This window comes from Vidua chalybeata, chromosome 10 (assembly GCF_026979565.1).
Source record: "Vidua chalybeata isolate OUT-0048 chromosome 10, bVidCha1 merged haplotype, whole genome shotgun sequence".
Taxonomy (NCBI): Eukaryota; Metazoa; Chordata; class Aves; order Passeriformes; family Viduidae; genus Vidua; species Vidua chalybeata.
The window spans coordinates 136,793-156,094 of record NC_071539.1 but is presented as its reverse complement, the minus strand read 5'-3'; the positions used below and the strand labels follow the sequence as shown (position 1 = coordinate 156,094).

At 40.3% G+C, this 19,302-nt stretch overlaps 2 protein-coding genes across 2 annotated transcripts in view; one reads left to right on the top strand and one right to left on the bottom strand.

The window, feature by feature from the left end:
• TM4SF1 (transmembrane 4 L six family member 1) overlaps positions 1–19,302 on the top strand; it is a 38,758-nt gene that overhangs the window by 4,545 nt on the left and 14,911 nt on the right. The gene's annotated exons all lie outside the window — the stretch shown is intronic.
• Positions 333–6,468, bottom strand: TM4SF4 (transmembrane 4 L six family member 4). Its single transcript, XM_053951464.1, has 5 exons — positions 6,067–6,468; positions 5,740–5,829; positions 3,519–3,652; positions 770–959; positions 333–547 (listed from the first exon to the last, which is right to left on the bottom strand). The coding sequence occupies exons 1-5, from the start codon at positions 6,238–6,240 to the stop codon at positions 530–532; spliced, it is 606 nt and encodes a 201-aa protein (XP_053807439.1). The 5' UTR covers positions 6,241–6,468; the 3' UTR covers positions 333–529.

The window sequence follows — 19,302 nt, the reverse complement described above, 5'->3', positions numbered from 1 at the left end:
CAATCCCTCCTATTTTCTCCTTGATTCCTTTGGGAAGTGACTTTTCCTTTTAAAGTTTTAAAAGTTATTTCTAAAGGTATTTTTGCCTTTGAGCTAGCTCTCTATTGTCTTTCCTCTCTCTTTCATATCATTGTGCCAAATACAGGTAAATTGAACTTCTACAGAAAGATTAATGAACAGCATTTGTGCTCATATATAGATTGGAAGCTTTGAGGATTTACAAGCTATTTAACTGGCCTGAATAAAAATTGTAACCCAAATTTGTATTTTGCCTGAGAATACCCTCTTTCTAAATGGAAGCTGTTTTACAAAAATAAACATGAATGTGGGAGTTGTATTTAAATTATTTTATTCCATGATGAGGGATTTAAGGAAGGCTGGAAAGGGAGTCAGTGCTTCGTAACACTTGTGGGAGGAGGAGCCCTTCATTCTCATCTTCTTAGCCAGTGCATCTGAGGTCTGCTTTGTGGAGCAGCTCCAGAAGGGATTCTCCCAGGATGAGGAAAGTTGTCTGCAATATTCCTATTCGTTAGACAGTTCCATCTCCCTGGAAGAATAAAAACATGGAGGTAATTTCCTGGCTGCTATTGCTGTGTTTTTCAAAGGCTTGTATTATTTCCTAATGGCAACAGTATATGGTTGTGGCAGTATGTTAGAAAACATGATCATGGAGCTGGAGGAAGGCCAGTTTAGTTTTTCTGACTGTCAGCTAGAGGTGTGTATATAACCCATCAGTACACAAAGCAACAGAGAGCCATCAGTTGCTCACCCCACAACATCTGCAGCAGTTGCAGTCCCCACAGATGGTTCCAAAGAGGCCGTTCACCACCTGAATGCCGCAGAGCACACCCTGGATCCCACTCATGACCAGCAGCAAGGAGAAGAGGGTCAGGTGCCACGGGACAATATTATCAGGTGATGTACACTTTTCCCACAATGTGTGGTCACCAAGGTAATCCCTACATGAGAATAAAATAGTTAGGAAGAAGACTATATCAACTCACAAAGGAGTCTCTCACCACTGAGACGTTGTCACTGCTGTGACATGGATGAGGTTCTGTTTACTTTGGTGAATTTCCATTGTCACACTGGTGCTACTTATCTAGAAATTGAATTCAGTTTTGTTTCTAGATAAGTTGAAGCAAGTGATTTGGAAAAATCAAGACATCAGAAGGGAGCAATTTGAGACAAGTATGTGTTTGATACAATTGAAACTTTTTAGTGTTTTGGGAAGAAAAGATCTTAGCCAATCATGTGCCAAATGGGTTTTATCTGTTCCAGTGTTTTGTCAGGGGCATTTTTGCTGCTTTTACTTGATTGCAGCATTTTTTGTGAGGGGGGTGGGTGGGGGACTGTGATCAGGTCATGTAGTCCAGTATCTCAAAGTACAGTTGAGAACCAGGGAGTACATTGTAATCAAAACAACTGAATTATCAAAACAAATCGTGAAATTATGCAAGTCACCTCTTGCCCACTGAGCTGAAAATAACAGCTTTTGCTGTTCTAGATCCCTCATCTAAAGTAAAGGTAATAACTTCCATAATTTTTACCTTCACATTTTAATTATAAACTGCTTAATCACTAGCTATATTTCATCTGCATGTTCTTAGTACTGACTTGTTTGTCTTCTTGTCGAGTGATTTCTGGACTGCAACCAAAACTATGTTTGAAACAGAGCATATTTCCAAAGACTCAGAATGAGAGCAAGGGAGTTAATTTCTGGCCCTCACTGGCCCAGGAACAAATTATCGTCTGCTTGTACACTTCTTGTTTTCTTTCTTTTTTTTTTTTTTTTTTCTTTTCAACCTAAACTAAATTTTTTTTGTATATTATGTAAGAAATGCCACCAGGTCACTCTTGACTGAGGCAGACTGCATTAAAGGTTCTGAGGTAATGAGGAGTTTACTGCAGCCCTTGCCATTCTGTTCTGATCACACCTGCTCTTCTCAGTAGCTCATTGCGCCCTGTTGTTTGTTGCACTTGTCTTGACTTCAGTCTGAGCAGTGGGATAGCTGGGGTTAAGTGATAAATATACATGGCAGTGAACACGTTTGAGTTGCAAAGCATAAGGAGCAAGCAGCTTCCAAATGCCATAGCCAAAATAAAATTATATCTATATTATATTTATTAATATTATATATATTATAGTATAAGTAGTAATTATTTGAATACCATATAATTTCAGTATAATCATAGAATCACAGAACGGTTTGTGTTGGAAGGGGCCTGAAAGATCATCGCATTCCGATCCCCCTGCCATGGCCAGGGACCCCTTCCACCATCCTAGGTTGTTCCATACCCTGTCCAACCTGGCCTCAAATACTTCCAGGGATGGGCCATCCTCAACTTCTCTGGGCAACCTGTGCCAGTGCCCCACCACCCTCATAGGGAAGAATTTTTTCCTAGTAATTGATCTAAACCTACTCTTAGCTTAAAGCCATTGTCTTGTCCTGTCATTACATGCTCTTATAAAAAGCCCCTCTCCATCTTTCTTGTAAGCTCCCGTCAGGTACTGGAAAGCCACAATCAGGTCACCCTGAAGCTTCTCTTCTCCAGGCTGAAGAATTCCAATTCTCACAGCCTTTCCTCATAGAAGAGGTGTTTCATCCCTCTGATCATCTTGGTAGCCTCCTCCATCTGTGTCATTAATGAAAATATCAAATAACACAGCAGGAATTCCCCAGCAGGGATTCCTAGGGACACCTGTTGTCACTGATGTCCAAGGATCCTGAGCCACTGACCACCTCCCTCTGGATGCAACCATCCAAACACTTTCTTCTCCATCTAACAGTACACCCATCAAATCCATCTCTCTCCAATTTAGAGAGCAGGATATTGTGGGGGATTGTGTCCAGTTAAATGACTTCTGTAGTCCTTCCATTATCCACTGATGGACTCACCCCATCATAGAAGGCCCCTGGGTTGGTCAGGCAGGGTGACCTTGGTGAAGCATCCTTGTTGACCCAAATCACTTCCCTGTCCTCCATGTGCATCATCAGACCTTCTAGGAGGAACTGCTCCATGATCTTCCCAGGCACAGAGGCGAGACTGACAGGTCAATGGTTCCCAGGGTCCTCCTTTCTACCCTTTTTAAAGATGGGTGTATTGTTTCCTCTTTTCCAGACACCTGGGGCTCCACCTGACTGCCAGGACCTTTCAAATATGGAGAGTGGCTTAGCAAATACATCAGCCAGTTCCTTCAGGACTCTGAGAGGTGTCTCAGTGTGTCATTGCTATTCATCGAATATGTTATTTATCCCAAGAATAACCTAGGAAGAGGCTGTGCATTTCTCTTTATTGGCCCCTTTGAAAGTCAGTAGTTTTTATTGTACTCGCTATTCTTTACATCCATGCTCTTGAACCTTATGAAGTCTTGCTGTGTGCTGCAAGCACTTCTAAGAGCTTGTATAATTTAGACAAACGGTATCATTCCCATTTTTATACAATGGATTTGGAATTTGAATAATCTCACAAACTTAAAACATGTATATCTTTTTTTTCTGATTGCCTTGTCTTACCCAGCCTTGAAAGGGTAGGTCCACTCTCCTTCAGTTTTACATTTAGGGCCTTTGTTTAGGGCTACTGCTGACAAAATAAAGCAGTATCCAGCTCCCAGAACTCCAATGGCAGCAAATATTATAGAAGAAAACATCTGATGAAGAGAAAAATAATGTTAATTTGGTTCCCTAAATTCAGCTGTTCCCTGAAACGTTCCCTAAATTCAGCTGTTAATAGTCAAATAGTTGACACCTGAACAGCTGAAGTCTGTTAGTTTTTATTGCATAGTAAATTTGTAATACATACTTGTATTGGTATTTTAAAGCTTTAGCAGTGTTGGCCTTGTGTGCCTAAGGAGGAGAAGGCAGAGGTTGGCAGCAGATGGCACTGCTGCCCTCTGGGGCCTCCTGCTCCCCTGTGACCAGACATTCTTCTCAGGAGACTGCAAGCAAGACTAAAGTCTTGGACCACTCAAGGCATTAAAAAGATCTTCAGTATCCTTTTCAAGTTAGCTTTGGTATCTTGGTTATATTTGGACCATATAATTATAGTTTTCCTTCCTAAGTCTCCCTTTAGGTTTTATATTAGTATACTTTATCTCCTCACAGGTAAGCTCTCCTCACTTGTCAGTGTAAGCTCTAGTAGTACAATTGGAATGGATGGGAAAGTATGTCTTTATTTTTCTGGTTTTCTATTACAGAATTTTCCATATATACTAATATGTAAGTAAATCATGCAAGAACTAACGCCCTGCTTGAATTCTGAAATACTTGTAGCCATAACAGTTTGTAGGTTAAGGTTGTATCCTTTATTGGAATAAAGTGAAACAGGTGAAGAAAAAAACCCAATACTTCCATGTCATACAAACATTTGGATTGGAAATGACTTCTAATATCATCAAGTGCAATGTGATTTTTTTGTTCAGACCTCATCACAAGACTCTTGTCTTGAGTGCTGGCATGCATTTTTATGTTGAGATGTCTGTCAGGGCTAACTTAAAATTTATGCTTTTGTAGTAGACATTATAATAATGGATTTCAGCTAAAATACCAAACTTGGTTCTCAGATATGCTGATGGGTGATAAGGCCCAGAGGACTCTTGTAGTACAGTGTACTTGGTACTCTTGGCTATATTAATATTCCCAGTCAGCTGCACTCCAACACACCGTCAGCAGAGAAGGCAGGTTGGTTTGCAGGCAGCACCACACACCTGCAGGTTGGCTCCCACTCAGCCAGCGCTGGCCGTGGTCACTGCGGATGACCCTGGTCACCCCTGGCTGAGCAGCAGCAACACTGCAGTGCTTGGGTGCTTGTGGAGTGGTATGTGCTCTGCAAAACTCAACTAGCTTCTCTTCACTGCTTGCAGAAAATGGATCATGCAGTGTTGTAAAGACAAACAGATGGCTCTGTTTCCTCCTTCTCAAAGTTCAACCTGTTTTGTTGGTATTGCATGAAGACAGCATCAAAGAGAGAATTTAGGGAAAGCTCTTTCTCAACCCCATAGGCATGAATCTTTTCCTATTTGTTTTTCTCTGTTTTTTTTTTTTTTTTTTTCCCTCAGTGGAAAATCTGTTCCTTTATTTTAAAACTGTAATGATCTACTTGATCCAGGGAATTTATTTCAAAAAGACATCTTTTCCAACTAGAATTTTTTTTTCTGATTTAATTTTTAAACTAAAATGCTTGAGATATTTACTACTGTCTGAAAGTATTCTTTGGAAACTTTTCCAGTGTGAAAGTAAGCTATAAATTCAGTGGAGCCTCACCCACACTGCTTAAAGTAGGAGGTTGCAATCAGGTGATCTCTTGAGGTCTATTCCTTCCTGAAATTTCCTGTCTATCTAATGAGATACAGCTCACAGTGAGTTGGGAATGTAGTGTCTAACTGCCAGGGTGATTTTAAAAGCTGCCAACAAAAAATGGCTAATGGGAGGACTGCTGTACTCTGAAAAACAAAGAGTAGATGTTTCAGCAATAAATTTTAATTGTGATAGTAACTATGAGTATCTTAGATAGCAAAAACCAATAAGGCTATACTGTTCTGGTACCTGCGGTAAAACATCAGAGACATAATACAATTTTTACAGCCTGCTATTGCTACTTCCCAGCACTCAAACAAATGGCAGGGCTGTTTGTCCCACACTCAAGACAGCCTCTATCTAGACTTACAATGACTGTGAGAGGAAAATACATATATCAGTAACAATTTAGCTTTTACTTTTTTTGCCATGTCTCACTTACCGCAAACCTCTTTCCACAGCTCCGATTACCACAGCATCCACAGCAATCATTATTCTGAAGGCCCAAAAATACCAAAGCAGGGAAGATCATCTATGAATAATAGAAATATAGTTTGAATTGGGATGAATTCAAATTACATCTTCTTTTAAATATAAAAATTCTATGTTTTTTTTTCCTTATCATTAGGTTAAGTTACGTATTGCCAAACTTTTGGATGGCTCATAACTTATTTGTTTATCAAAGAGAAATTTACAGTCCTGAGAAAATTCAACAATGCAAGTCATGTGGGTGGGGGGAAGGTAGAAATGTCTGAATTTAGACACTTACCAATATACCTGATCCCAAGATCCCTCCAAAGCACCAAACTTCATCTGTAATGTATGTCCTGTCTTCAACCACTTTTCCTCCAGGGAAAAACAACAAAATGTTAGCAAGGGTGCAGAGCACGGCCAGGGGGATGAGAGTACTTCCCAGGCACTTGGCACAGCCTCCTGTGCACATGCTTCTTTAAAGGAATTGCAAACACAATTGAAGATAAAATAAAATCTCTCAGATGTTCTCAGAACTGATTTATAAAAAGAAGCTTCTCGGTGTACTTTGCAAAATCCAGTTTCTGTTGTGCCGTTAGAGGAATTGAACCTGTAGAATGCTCCTGTCAGTGTTCCTGCAGTCAGGTGAAAATACACTGTGCTGGTTTTTTATATGTCCTTGCAGCCGTGATGTCAATTTTCTGAGCGTCCTTAAATGAAGTTACGTCCAGGGCAACCTCTCATTTTACTATGACAACCCACCAACTCTGTTAATATTTTACTAAGGTGCTGACACACTCCATAATCTGGGCTCAGGTCATGGATAGATACCTGTCTTCGTTCTGGATCATCATTTTTACAATGCATGATCTTTCTTCATACTAGAAAACACTTCTTTTGCAAGGGCTGACATAAAAGCACATAATGACTCAGGTGATATTAATAACATATTCATAGTCCAAGTTTTTACATGTCATCAGACAGTTCTGTAATTGAAACAGTAGAGAAACTACCTAATACAAAGATGAGCCATTTTAGACCAATAAAGATACACATTTAGACCAATAAAGATACACATTCACAAAACCTTGGGTTGCAGCAAGATGAGAAATACTTATTTGCTGATGTTAGGTAGTTGGGCTGTGCCTCAGGGCATGTATTTCTTCTCTGGTTTTGGGATTAAAAGGTTGATTTTATATTTATTTTGTGATTCCATGCTCTACATGATGGAAGACTGCAGGAAAGACTGAATTAGAAATACTCTAATATTTAATAGCCCTCTTCACCAAATATTAAGTTCTGTGATGAGGATGAGTCAAAACCTGACAGTATTTTCCATAGATAGTATTTTGAAATTATGGCATATGCCATGTTTTACAATAACTCTCACATTTTTTTACTTTCATAGGAGAATATTTCATATCACATATACTTAAGCTTATTCAATAAAGGATGGCAAGAAATTATTGTCAAGACTGCCAGTCATGTGCATTCTTTAATATATTAGGAAGACCAGAGGATGATTTTTTTGTGAGGACCAGTCCTAGGAATTCCAGTGACTATCGTGCTGAGCAGACTCATGATTTCTGAGGAAATGACACTAGTTTACTTTGTAAAGGGTTTTATTCAGGTATTTATTAAGACATTTATTTATTAAATTTTTGAGTGGCTTCTCAAGTTGGCATATAATGCAACATGAATTAAGTCAACAGGTTCTTGGTATGAAGCACAGATCTAGCAGAACAGCCTGGGCAGTGACAGTGGTTGTTCCTGGTGGACAGGAAGATCCCCATGAATCACAGTGCGTTCCATGCTGTTGGCACAGAAGCCTGCAGCTGATGATTTACCAAACAGTTTTTGGAAGTTGTGCTGGTTTTGTTTTTCATGTGTCATCATGATTCCCCTTAGTGTTTTTTCTAGAAGTAGTGTTTTTGCTAGAGCAACAGATGCTGTTTGGTACAGTTTGGAAAGCATGGCCCTTTGCAGCCCCCACTGCTCAGCCAGAGCATCTGTCTCTGCCAGGCACTTTGAGCTGCCATTGCAGTGTTGCCAGCTGTGTCCGGGCGTTGGTGTCTGACCCTGCTGTTCCTCTGCACAGAGTAGACAATGTCCAAGGTGTTGCCACTGGTTTGTTGGTTGGTCCCTGAAGGAGAGAGGAGCCTCTGGTCCTGTCTGTGTAACAGCAACATACGTATGGCCCCTGAGGATAGCATTTTGAAAGGCACATGCTCATAAATTTAACTTTTCATCTCAAGAAGGAAGCTATTATGCAATTGAAGAGCAGGCAGAGAAAAAAAGAACTGAGAGCACAGCCTACGTGTGGTATTCAAGAGGATGTCAGTTGGGCCACTGTAAGCAGTTTTCATGGCTTTCAACAGACAGTTATTGATTCTGTGGCAAAGATTCAGAACCTGAAAACTCTCCATATGTCACCTGATTACATTAAATAGGCTTTCACGACATTCCCATTTGGTAAACATCTGTAATTTGGCTCCCGCTTACAGTGGCTTGGTAAGAGGTGCAGGGAAAATGTTGGAATATAAGTCTTAGTTGGCTTTCTTCCCCTTCTCTATCTGACTAGAATGTGGCTTTTTTTGCAGTTGTGAATCCTGTCTTGCAGTAAAGAGGAAAAGTTTTAAGTTGCATTGCATCCAGCACCCTGCCATCCTGATTCACAGCAAGTGGTTCAAAGGCAGATGCTTCCATCAGGTTGTTGCCAGGTGTTCACAGCACTCCTTCATTTTCCCTTCCCTCCACTCACTAACATTGCCAGTGCCACTGAAGTCTAGCCAGACCCCTCTGTTCAGCTATACTCATTTATGCATGGAGTTTTTAAACTATTGCCAGCTTTTATGTGAGGGGTTAAGCTACACATTCTTTTCAGCAGGGAAGTGGCATCCAACCTGAGCTGGAAAGCAGCACTCAGATTGAGTCAAGTATTTTCCCCAGGGAAAAACTGAGTGGCTTGCACACTCAGCTGCTCTGAAAGAGGCTCTTCCCTTCCATTCCCACCCATATTTTCCAGCTCTGGCCATCTATCTGGGAGGAGTGACCCATTGTCAAACATTAGCCACAATTCTAGTCCTGGAATAAATGCTTCATCTTGGACACTCTAGTAACTGGGGTGGAACCAGTCTTTGAATGTTGTATCATCCTGTCCTCTAGAGCAGTATGTTTCTAGGAACTGCGGTATCGTAATGGAAGGCACTCCTTTCTGTGTACTTTGGGTAGGTGTTTCCTTCACTCCTCATCTCCTGAGTCATACAAAGCCCATGCTGTGCAGAAAGGTGAAATGACATATTTTCCTCTGGAAAATTATAGGAATATCAGGCCACTCAGTTTTAGTAGTTTCAGGAGGATGTAAGCAGTACTGATACCTTTCAAATTTTGTATTTTGATGTATCTAGCAATTTGGAATTGTAGATAGGTTTGTCTTGATCCATTTTTTGTGTCAATTACTGAACTCATTAGACAGTTATGACCTGAGATCATGAGTCCTTGCTCTTATGATTTGTGTGGCTGCTTCCATATTCTAAATGTAGTTTGGATACCTGGAGCTTGATAAGCTTGTGACAAGTACTGACCCTCCCTTAAATTGAGCCAGGAGGGAGGAGGGATGGTACAAATTTATAGGTAGGATGGGATTTACACTAACCTAGTAGAACACAGGTCTGCTCAAGCCTCTGCTGTTGCTAGTAAACTTGTGTGTATTAATTTACATATATACATATATAATAATTTATAAAATATATATGAGGACACATGGATGTCAAGCAAGAAATACTGAAGGATGTTCCTGCATCAAATTGCTCTTAACACACATAACATGATGTGGTAGTTGCTTGGTGTTGTGTAGTTCCATTGAGGGCTGGAGAGAGGCTGGTAAACTGTGCACCAAGTTTCTTTCTTTCAAGAGAGTGCAAAGGAGAATAAGCTGAAAAATGTATCCCTTCATGTGACCCTTCATTGCAGTGAAGGATAACATTAGCACAAGGTGTTCTTTGGAGAGCTCCAAAAAGCCCTCCAGCTCTGACAGCTGTGTAGTAAAGGAGTACATCCAGAGGGATGTCCTGAGGAGACAGACCCTGCTCCTCTTGCCGGAGATTCAGCCACTCCTTCCTCGTGAAGTGCATGGATATGTAATGCATGTCAGTGAGAAGCTGAAAGTGGGGCTATGTATGTACAAGAGTAAAAGCTGTCATTGCACCCATACACACAGCTTTGGCATGGGAGAAATTAATTCCCTTTCCTGTTCCCAGGCTCCTCTGTCAGACCTGGGGGCTGGCTATATGTGAGGCACCTGAGAGCAGAGATAGGAAGATGCCTATGGAAAAGCTAGGTCTCACCTCACACAGCTTTTTTTCTGTCCCAGTCCCAGCTGCTGGGCTCTCCCAGGCTCTGAGGACAGACTGTTGATGTGCACAGTATTTCCCTCATATGTTTTTGACCTTTGTCAAAGCTCAGATAAGAGCTTATGCCAAATGTAGCTTGGACTGGGTGGTGTCCTCAGTGACACATGGACATCACATCACCATGAACACAGAAAAGCCAAGTATGCTGATGATGAGTGTCTAGGAGAAGTGGGCTGGAAGGCACGTTAGAACTACTGTATCCAACAGTACTGTGACTCAGCTTTGTACTTTGCTGTTCTGTAGTCATGTTCTGTGTTACATGTCTCCATTTTACATGCCCCCAATGCCCGTTCACCAGCTTTCCCACAAATGCCCTTTTCAACACGGAACGTGTTCTGTAAGGGTTTTAATAAAATTCCATTCCTTCATTCTCCTCAGGGCATACTCTGCACATGAGTCCAAAAGTAGCTGTCAACCAGTAGCAAATGGGCATGTGGGCTCTAAGCAATCTCTGATGCTTCTCTAATTTATATTACTTTAAAGTAAGAAAAAATTACATAACTATATGTAGGTAATACCTTTCTTTTCCTACTGTTAAATATCACAAGATGCAAGAAATGTATTTTTGTTCATTTGTATGAATGGTGTGTTGTTATGTATTAATGAAATTGCCTTTTTTGTAATCCACAATGTAGGAGAAAACAAAGGAACTTCAGAATTGTGGTAGACCATCTAAGCACCACTAAAGTACTTGTAATAATGAGGACAAAAATTCCACCTAAGGTATTTTCAAAAATGAGAGAACAAAGGAATTGTTTCCTTTAGGGTTACCTGTTATTTATTTCTCTGTAGGGCTGTGTGCTCTTTGTCTTGTTACAAGTTTTTGCCAAGTCACACAAATTTACAGTGGTTATACAGCATTTGCCAGTTATATATTCTTCTTGTCACTATGCATACTGAAGTGCACATCTGTCCATTGGGTACCATCATCCTCTTGCTGTAATTTAGTTTTTCTTCTTCCTCTTGACTTTACAAAAGCAAGCAAACAAGCAGGAAATGCCTGGGAAACTATGCCAGTTGCTTCAAATTTTAGAAACAGATTAATCTGCCTCCTATTTTTACCAGATGCATTTATTCTTTCCCTGCTTTTTTCTGAATTGTTCACGTGCTCCATGAAAATGACATGATTGTGGCTAGTTGGCTCTTTTGCTTCTCTTGCTTCTCCGGAATTCTGTAATGGATATGTCTGCCTTAAGGCTTGTGTAGGGAGGCAGAATGAAGAACGAAAGGAAGGAAGGCTATCTTTTCTGTGGAAGTAGAACTGTCTCCATTTTGGGTCAAATCTGAAAGACTGTTACAGTTTTGAGTGTGTTCAAATTTAAGGATTGCTGTGGATCATTCCAGGCTGTATGTCTCATGTACTTAGATGCAATTCTGTACAGCTTTTGATTGACAGTATGAATGTTATATACACTATTCTCTTTAATTCATCTGGTGAGAGACTGGGATGCATAATGCCTCATATTTATCTTACTCATAACTACAAACATGCCTCCAGCTGGCTAGTCCACCTCCTGTGCTGATTTCACCCGGACATTTGTTAAGAGTGGGGTCACAGTCCAGGTTTACAATTTATTTCCTCTTCAGTTATTTTCTTTGTTATCCTCATGCTGTAATTCTATTACAGAAAGAGATTTTCAAGACTGAATAGTATGTTTTTCTATGCTTCTCTCCTCTGATAGCAAGAATCAAGAAATTCTAAAGGAAGCAGCTGGTTGGGTTTTTAGCTCTGGAATGCCTAGAACTCACAGCTGTGACTTTTTCTTCATTTTTCCAAAATAAATAAAACATTCATTTTTAGTTAATACATTAAGAATCTAGTTGCATACCTTGTATGTATTCATGGCTCCCACAAACTTCTATGGGAAGCCTTGCTGTAGAAGAAATGAGGAATTGTCTTACCCAAATCCTTCTTCATTCACAATTTAAATGTTATTTTACCCAATATTCTCAAGTTGCTGGTGGCTTGACCTTGGAGTTCCTGTATTCCTATTATCAGCAATAAACTCCACAGGCTCATGAAGGTCAATGCTAGACTACATGTTTGTGGCCTTGCCTGCAGTGGATTTATTCACTAGTCACTGCAGTAGTAAAGATCTGAGGCTGAGCATTTGCTTTTGCACCATTGTAGTAATTAATGGATTTCTCAGTTAACAAATACATTTAAAAACTGAGACAGATCATGCAACTTAGGTCTAATTTCCAACAAATTTTGTGAAAGTTTGTGTTCTTTTTATGAACTGGTTGAAAATGTTTGAAAACTTGGGGGTTTTGTGAATTGTATGCTGTCTACTGACAGCCCCAAAGAAAAGCCCACAGAGCAAAGACATGCCATGCTATTCCTGTTATCAGACCATTAGTGCTTTTTTTTAGCTTGGATTTCTTAGTTAGAGTTCCAGAGGGAAGATGTGACAACCTCTACACCTTCTCCCAGCATCTTTGCCCCTTCAGTTCTTTCTGTGCTGTTGCAGCTTTGAGAAGCTTGCCCTGCCCCTGTGTCTGGAGAATTCACAGGAGTGGGGGTGCATGTTCCATGCTGCTCCCTCACCCTCCACTACATCCCTTTGCAATCATGAAATCTACATTAGGTACAGCAACAAAGTGGTTGCTCCGTAAATAGACATCCAGATGGTCTAAGGCAACTGTTTTGTGTTAGCCACTGCTTGTGCCTGGTGATTATGGATTAGTTACTATTAAATTTGCTAGGCTAGGAGTAGAATTATACAGCTGGTTACAGTATCCACATTAAGCTTCAAATGAACCTTAGCAATGGAAATCTTGCCTCTGGGCATGCCCTCTCCCTTCTTACGGCATAATTCTTGTCATTGTCACTATGCAGTATCTTTTTTGGGTTCTGTTGTTGAGTTGTTACTAAACAAAAGGACATTCTAGCTCTCCCTTCATTTGATTACACCTTCCTATTTTTTTTTTTGCAGACCAAGTTTGTCCCAGCTTGAAACCAAATTAGCTGTAACTCCCTCATTGAAAGCCAATATGGTTTTTAGGTGTAGTATGTCGTACACAGAGTTGGAATGTGTTAACTACTTCACAGATGTGTCTTTTATTATACCCTATAGTTTAAAATTTCTTTTATTTTCTGAGACTTACATGAACCATTTCATTTTGTCAACATAGTGAAGACAGGCATGATATATGTTTCTAAAAGAAGTTGACAGTCATAATTGCAGAAGTGAAAACAAACTTTAAACCTGTATTTTAAATCAGATCTTTTTGTTTGAAAACAGTAAAAAACCTTTATTGTCAGGAACAAGTTATATTCAGTTTTATAGCTGGACCTTCACTTGGGTTCTCAGTTGACACAAATAATGAATTCCTTTTCACCGCTTCAGTTTAAACGCTACCATGAGCTGCAAAAATGTGGTGCAAGACCGTTTACTGATACCTTTCTCCCTAAAGCAGGAAATCTACAGAAGGGAACAACAGGTTTGTTTTTCTTGTTGTGTCACGGAAATAATACCAACTACACTTATTGAGAGGAAAAATTGCTTTACCATAATAGATTAATTAATGGGGTCTTTCAGCAACTTTTGTTAAATTGGTTTTATTTGCATGGCAACTCTTTCTGCCTCACGGACAACTTTGTGTCAGTAAGGCTGAACAGAGTGGAAGATAGGCCTTTCTGTGCAGTTTTAAGTGGGCAACTACAATAAATTTCCATATTACGAGCAGATTGTTGTGTAGGAAATGTAATGTTACAGATTGCTGAGAACCAAATGTCAGCAAAAAATAAACAGGTAATTGAGAGTGAGCCTGTTGATAATGCAGATTCATCCAGGCTAAAAGCTCATACAGGATCTCAGCTGCCGGAAACATAAATCAATTCTCTCTCTCTCTCTCTTTCTCTCTTGAATTTTTATTGTGTTTAGGAGTGTGATAGAGACAGGTAACTATTGTTCTATTCTGAAAAATAACCTCTTGCTTCTGTTTCAGTTTGATGCTTCGACATTAAATTTGATGTTGACTACCATGCAGTTGGAAAACCCAGAGAGACATTTACCAGAATGCAGTTTATTGTTGAAATTTATCATGTATGAGTTAGTGGTTCATTTTGTTTTCTAAAGCCATGGAAGTAATCCAGTTTGAATGCAAAACACTGGATTTTGTGAAATTGTTAGAACTGCAAGCTCAGGGTTGGTTATAAAATTTTTTCCTTTTTTTTTTCAAGCAGTAAAATAAAATTTGGATCTTTTTCACATATATGTTTTCTCACAGAACTATATTGTAGCATGTTTTACAACAATCTATGTGCTTAGTCTTGATTTATTAAACTTTTTTTTTTTTTTTTTTTTTGGTAAATGGTTAAAACTGTGGTCAGAGTTGACTCACCTTGAGTAGATTAGTTATCACTTGTGTTAATATTTAATGGTACGGTACCAGGCTGTACCCTGTTCCTTTCAGAACACTCCCATATTGTTTTGACAGATAAATGCAGGACATGCATTATACCAGGGATCTGGGATGAAGTGTGCTGTGTGACCGCAAAGGTGCAGTGCATATGCTGTGTTTATCTCTATGTAGGGGCTGCCATGGATCCTAACAGCGCAAACATTCAGATTCCAAGAGCCTAATTCTGGTCTTACAGTGTTTAGCAAGAAATTAGAAATAAATTAGATTTTTTAAGAAATAGATCATTCTAGTTAGTTATCTGTATTTCATTGTGAAAAATATGCTGAGCATTTGAAGCTGGCCTGATGTCAAGTGACTGTGGGAGACCTTAGGGTTCATGTTTTCTCTTTTTCCTGTCTGTCCCTTAAGCTGCCTTTTCTACCATCTCCTCCTGTCACCAAGGCCAGAGATCAATTGCACCCCTGAGATGTGCTGCCTTCTGCAGCCACTTCCCCATGGCCATGGCTCTGCCTCCTCAGCTGTCTCCTGGTCATCCCCCGTGTCCCCATGCGCAGCACCATCACCTCTGCAGGTGAGACACTCTGATGCAAGGAATGCTGCAGCAGGTGCCTCTGTTCTACAGAAACAGGGATCTGAAAAGATACCACGACTATACACAGATTCATCCTCTCTGGCACTTTGTTAAGACTCTCCCTGCTCCCTTTGTTGTGCTTTGGTACTTCACCAAGAGGACAGAAAGCACATTTTTGGTAGTGAGGAGTGCCTTGGCTGCTCCAGACTGCAAGGCTCCTGTCCATAGCCCAGGCAGCAGAGCTGGGCCTCCTTGTGGCTGGGGGCACAGCAGTGTCCACCTGAGCTTCCACCAGCACCCAGGGGAGCAGGCATGGTGCTGGCTCCTTGACAGCTGTGCCACTGCCCTTTGCAGATGGGCTGATCTGGCTGAACACAAGTGGTTTGTAAATTTTTAATTTGTAATTTCCACCACTGGGCTAGTTTTCATCCTCATTAGTTCTCTGATCCAGTCCAAATAGGACCACAGGAATGCTAGGACCAATATCAGGGAATGAGTGTGAAGAATACAGGGAGTTTACTGTTGGGGGCTGCACTGGTGGGCTGGGTTGCATCCAGCTGTTATTGACAAGAGAAGTCCCTGGTTAGATTAAGTGCAAATAGTTTGATTAAGCTCTTTTTGAGGTGTCTCTCTGTTTCAGTTTTCCCTCTTGGACTTCTAGTGGTCTGGAGTGATTTTAGGATTCCAGAATTAACTTACATATGTGGTACTTAGGGTCTGTTTTAATAGTGTTTCTTTTCAAGTTCAATGTGTAGGATATTGCTATATGTTTGTCAACTTCTTGGTAGCCAATTCTCACACCATTTAGAGGAGCTGCACACTGCAACAGCTGGGAATAACACTACCTTTCTAGAGTGGGGATTAAAATTATTTTTTAACTGGTGAATATGTTTCAAAACCTTAATATACTTTTACAACCTGGTTGTAGTAAAGTAAGTTCTTTTAGATCATCACCAATATGTGTCATAATTGCACTTCAGGTTGCACTTAAGTGGCATGTCAGGATTCTCCTTGGCTCTTCTGATGGTTGTTGCTATATGATCTTGCACAAGGGCTTCAGCTCTTGTCACACTCTAGCCTTTTTTGAGTAAAGTTATTGTATACTCTTGAAATATACATATCAATACTAGCTCAAAACTACCTGACTTGCTACATGAATTGTCATCTTAATACAATGAGGTCTTTATTCCCAGCTTCATATTTGTATTTTGCTGTTTTTACTGACTTATTAGTCTCTTTAATTACAATGTAGAGCTCATCCTGTGAATTTGACAACAGCTTTGAAAGTGCTAAGCCCGTTTATATGTTCTTTTGCATGGGATAAAATTGCCTTTTTTCTAACATTGAACAGCAGGAGAAGCTCTGGCTGAATAGCTGTTTCAGAGCCATGTTTATGCTCACAGGTAGAAACAGTTTCTCCCAGACACAGCAGATATGCACTTTGATTTTGTCAAAACTCCTGGCTTTTTTTAGTTTTTGTCTGTCTTTAAATAAAAGTCACTGAGGGACATGGGTTTTTCTATTTCTGATTTCTATGTAAGCAACAGAGTAAGTGACCTGAATTTCAAGATGCTGAAAGTCACAATACACTAGTTGAAATCCCCTTGGGGTTTGGTGTGTAAACTGCAACCAATTTGCAGCACGAACAACAATTCAGCAGGAACGTACAAGTTGCGTGTCTTTCCAGAAAACACACAGCCCTCATGCAGAGATCTTCCTCTGCAATTAGTGGTGTTAGTAACTTGGTGCTTAGCCTGGCTCTGTGTTCCTTCACTGTTTCTTCGCAGTCCCTGTGCTGTGCTGCTCATGCAGGAGCATTCGGTTTCCTCCCTGAAAACAATGCCCTTTTTGCCTGATGCTCTTTGGGTGCTCAGGTGGCGACTTTCTGTCTGAAGCTTTGACTTGACAGATGGCAGATATATCTGCTGTGCTTTCTCCCTTGTGCAGCCTGTGGAAATCACTGAGGAATTCCCAGGCCTGTTCATCCGTGTTATGCTGGAAGCAACCACTAAGAATGTACTGTGCTTTCTAGATTTAAATGGTGAGAAATTTGCTGCTGAACTTGATGGTGTGTACTGAGTGGGTATTTTCCCCATGTTCCACTTGAAAACAGGAAATCTTCTGAATAGTGCTGGTAGACCATAGAAATGATACTTCCTTAGTGGTGGCACATATAGGTCATATCTGTAATGATGTGGAAACAGGTGTTTTCAGAACTTCTGTTAGTCTTTAAAAAGTAACAAATATGTGAGTTTTAAGACAAAGGCTTTTAAAAAAGTGATCTCTGTTTTCTTGACTGTTCTAATCATTATCCCTGATAACAGGCATTTCTGCTAAATGCATAGCAATTATTACAATGTAGTAAGAATATTAGGAAAAAACACAAAAAAATAAAGACCAATATGTTTAGTTCTACATAATATTCTAGTGCATTTGATACACACAGAATTTGTTCCCAAGTTATTTTTCAGTTGGAATGCTTCTACCCAAAAGGTGTAGATATGATTGAATGTCTAGGTATGCCTCGTAAGGACTATACTTAGAAAAGCAGAGTTGCATTTTTAAACTATTTATTAGATATTTATTTCTGATTAGATATTTCAGTTTTGCCTACTTATACTTCCTAATATTCCTCATACTTCTGACAACTTGTTCATTTCTCTTTTATAGTGAGGCTATATACTGATAGTTGGGTTGCATAATGAGTAGGAAAAGGGAAGGCTTTTATTAGAAATTATGAGCTGCATTTTTTCAGCAGGGAGGTCAGCATACTCTGCACACCTGCCTCTTAGACGCAGTACCTTGTAACACCAAGGTGAGCATTCCATCTAATCTGGGGCTTGCAGGAAAAAGCTCTTAGTCATTTGTTCAGTGGCACACACATTGCCTATTAAGAGGTATTTTTAGAAAGAAGCAGAAGTCCACAGCATGGCTCACAGGGACTATTTTGAAATACCTGGCTACATCCACACCCATGCTTGTAGCCTTTACTTGAGGAAACTTTTTAATTACATCCATGACAGTTGTGTCCAGGTTGAGCAACAGAGGACAGACTTAAACATAATGGGCTACCTGTTGGGCAAGTGAATCGACTGTTTTCAAAGAGGGAACATTCATGTGCTCAGCAGTACTAAAACCAAAATATCCAGGTACATAGCATCTTTGAAAGCAGACATAAAACTTCACAAGATTTTCATAGACTTAGCAAGATAATTTGGGTTAGCTTGAGATCAGGATGATGTATGCTGGAAGAGGAATGGAAGTGCTTGATCTATCATGACATGGTTTATAGTGACACCTGCAAAGGCACCTCAGAACTGACACTAATTTCCAGCAGGTGTGGGGATAACGGTCTCAGAGCCTTGCGGCAGGGAGAGGGAATTCCTTCCATTGGGATGGATTTAGCTGGCTGCTTGAGTTTGTTGTTGGCCAGGAGGAGTGGGTCATGCCTTGATCCTGTCAAAGAAAAGAGGTAGATTCTGGAGGCTGGGGCAAATCAGTGTGTGCAGAGGCACATTTTTAAAGCGGAGTGAACATCACTGCTTTTACAGTACAGATATAGGAAAAGTTGGGATGCTCTGTTCTTGACAACAGATCATTAAAATGCCTAATGAGGAAAGTCACAGGCCTTCCTCAGCCTGAGGGCTTACTAGACCACATCTTTTTGTCAAACACCTTATTAGTATGCAGGTCATGCTGGCTGTGCTGCCTTCTTGTGTGCAATCCCAAGTAGCAAAAGGTTTTGAGAGGCACCCAATACAGCAGAGCAGCAGCAACCCAGGGGGGCTGTGTCCCAGAGCTCAGGACTAGAGTAACAGTTTTCCCACAAAGTAAAAGTTCAGGTGTGAGTATATTTGGCAGGATTTACAGGGCACCTTGCTTCCACCGATGTCCTCTTGTGAGCAAGTAGACTGGCACTCCAGGCTTTTCTCTTTGACAGGTTGTTTAGAGATCATACGCTGAAGGTAAAAAAGGGCTTTTCATAACTTTACATATTTCTCATAAACAGTTTTGACTGTTACATATAAGCAAATTTCAAGTGCGTTATGAAAACCACCCTTCTGTAACTCATCTGCAAGTGAAATCTATTCTGTGTGAAGGAACAAGATTTCCCCTCGTGTAGCAATAATGACAGTATTAGTAGTTTCTTACATTGGATTGAGCAAATTGGGTTGCTACTGCA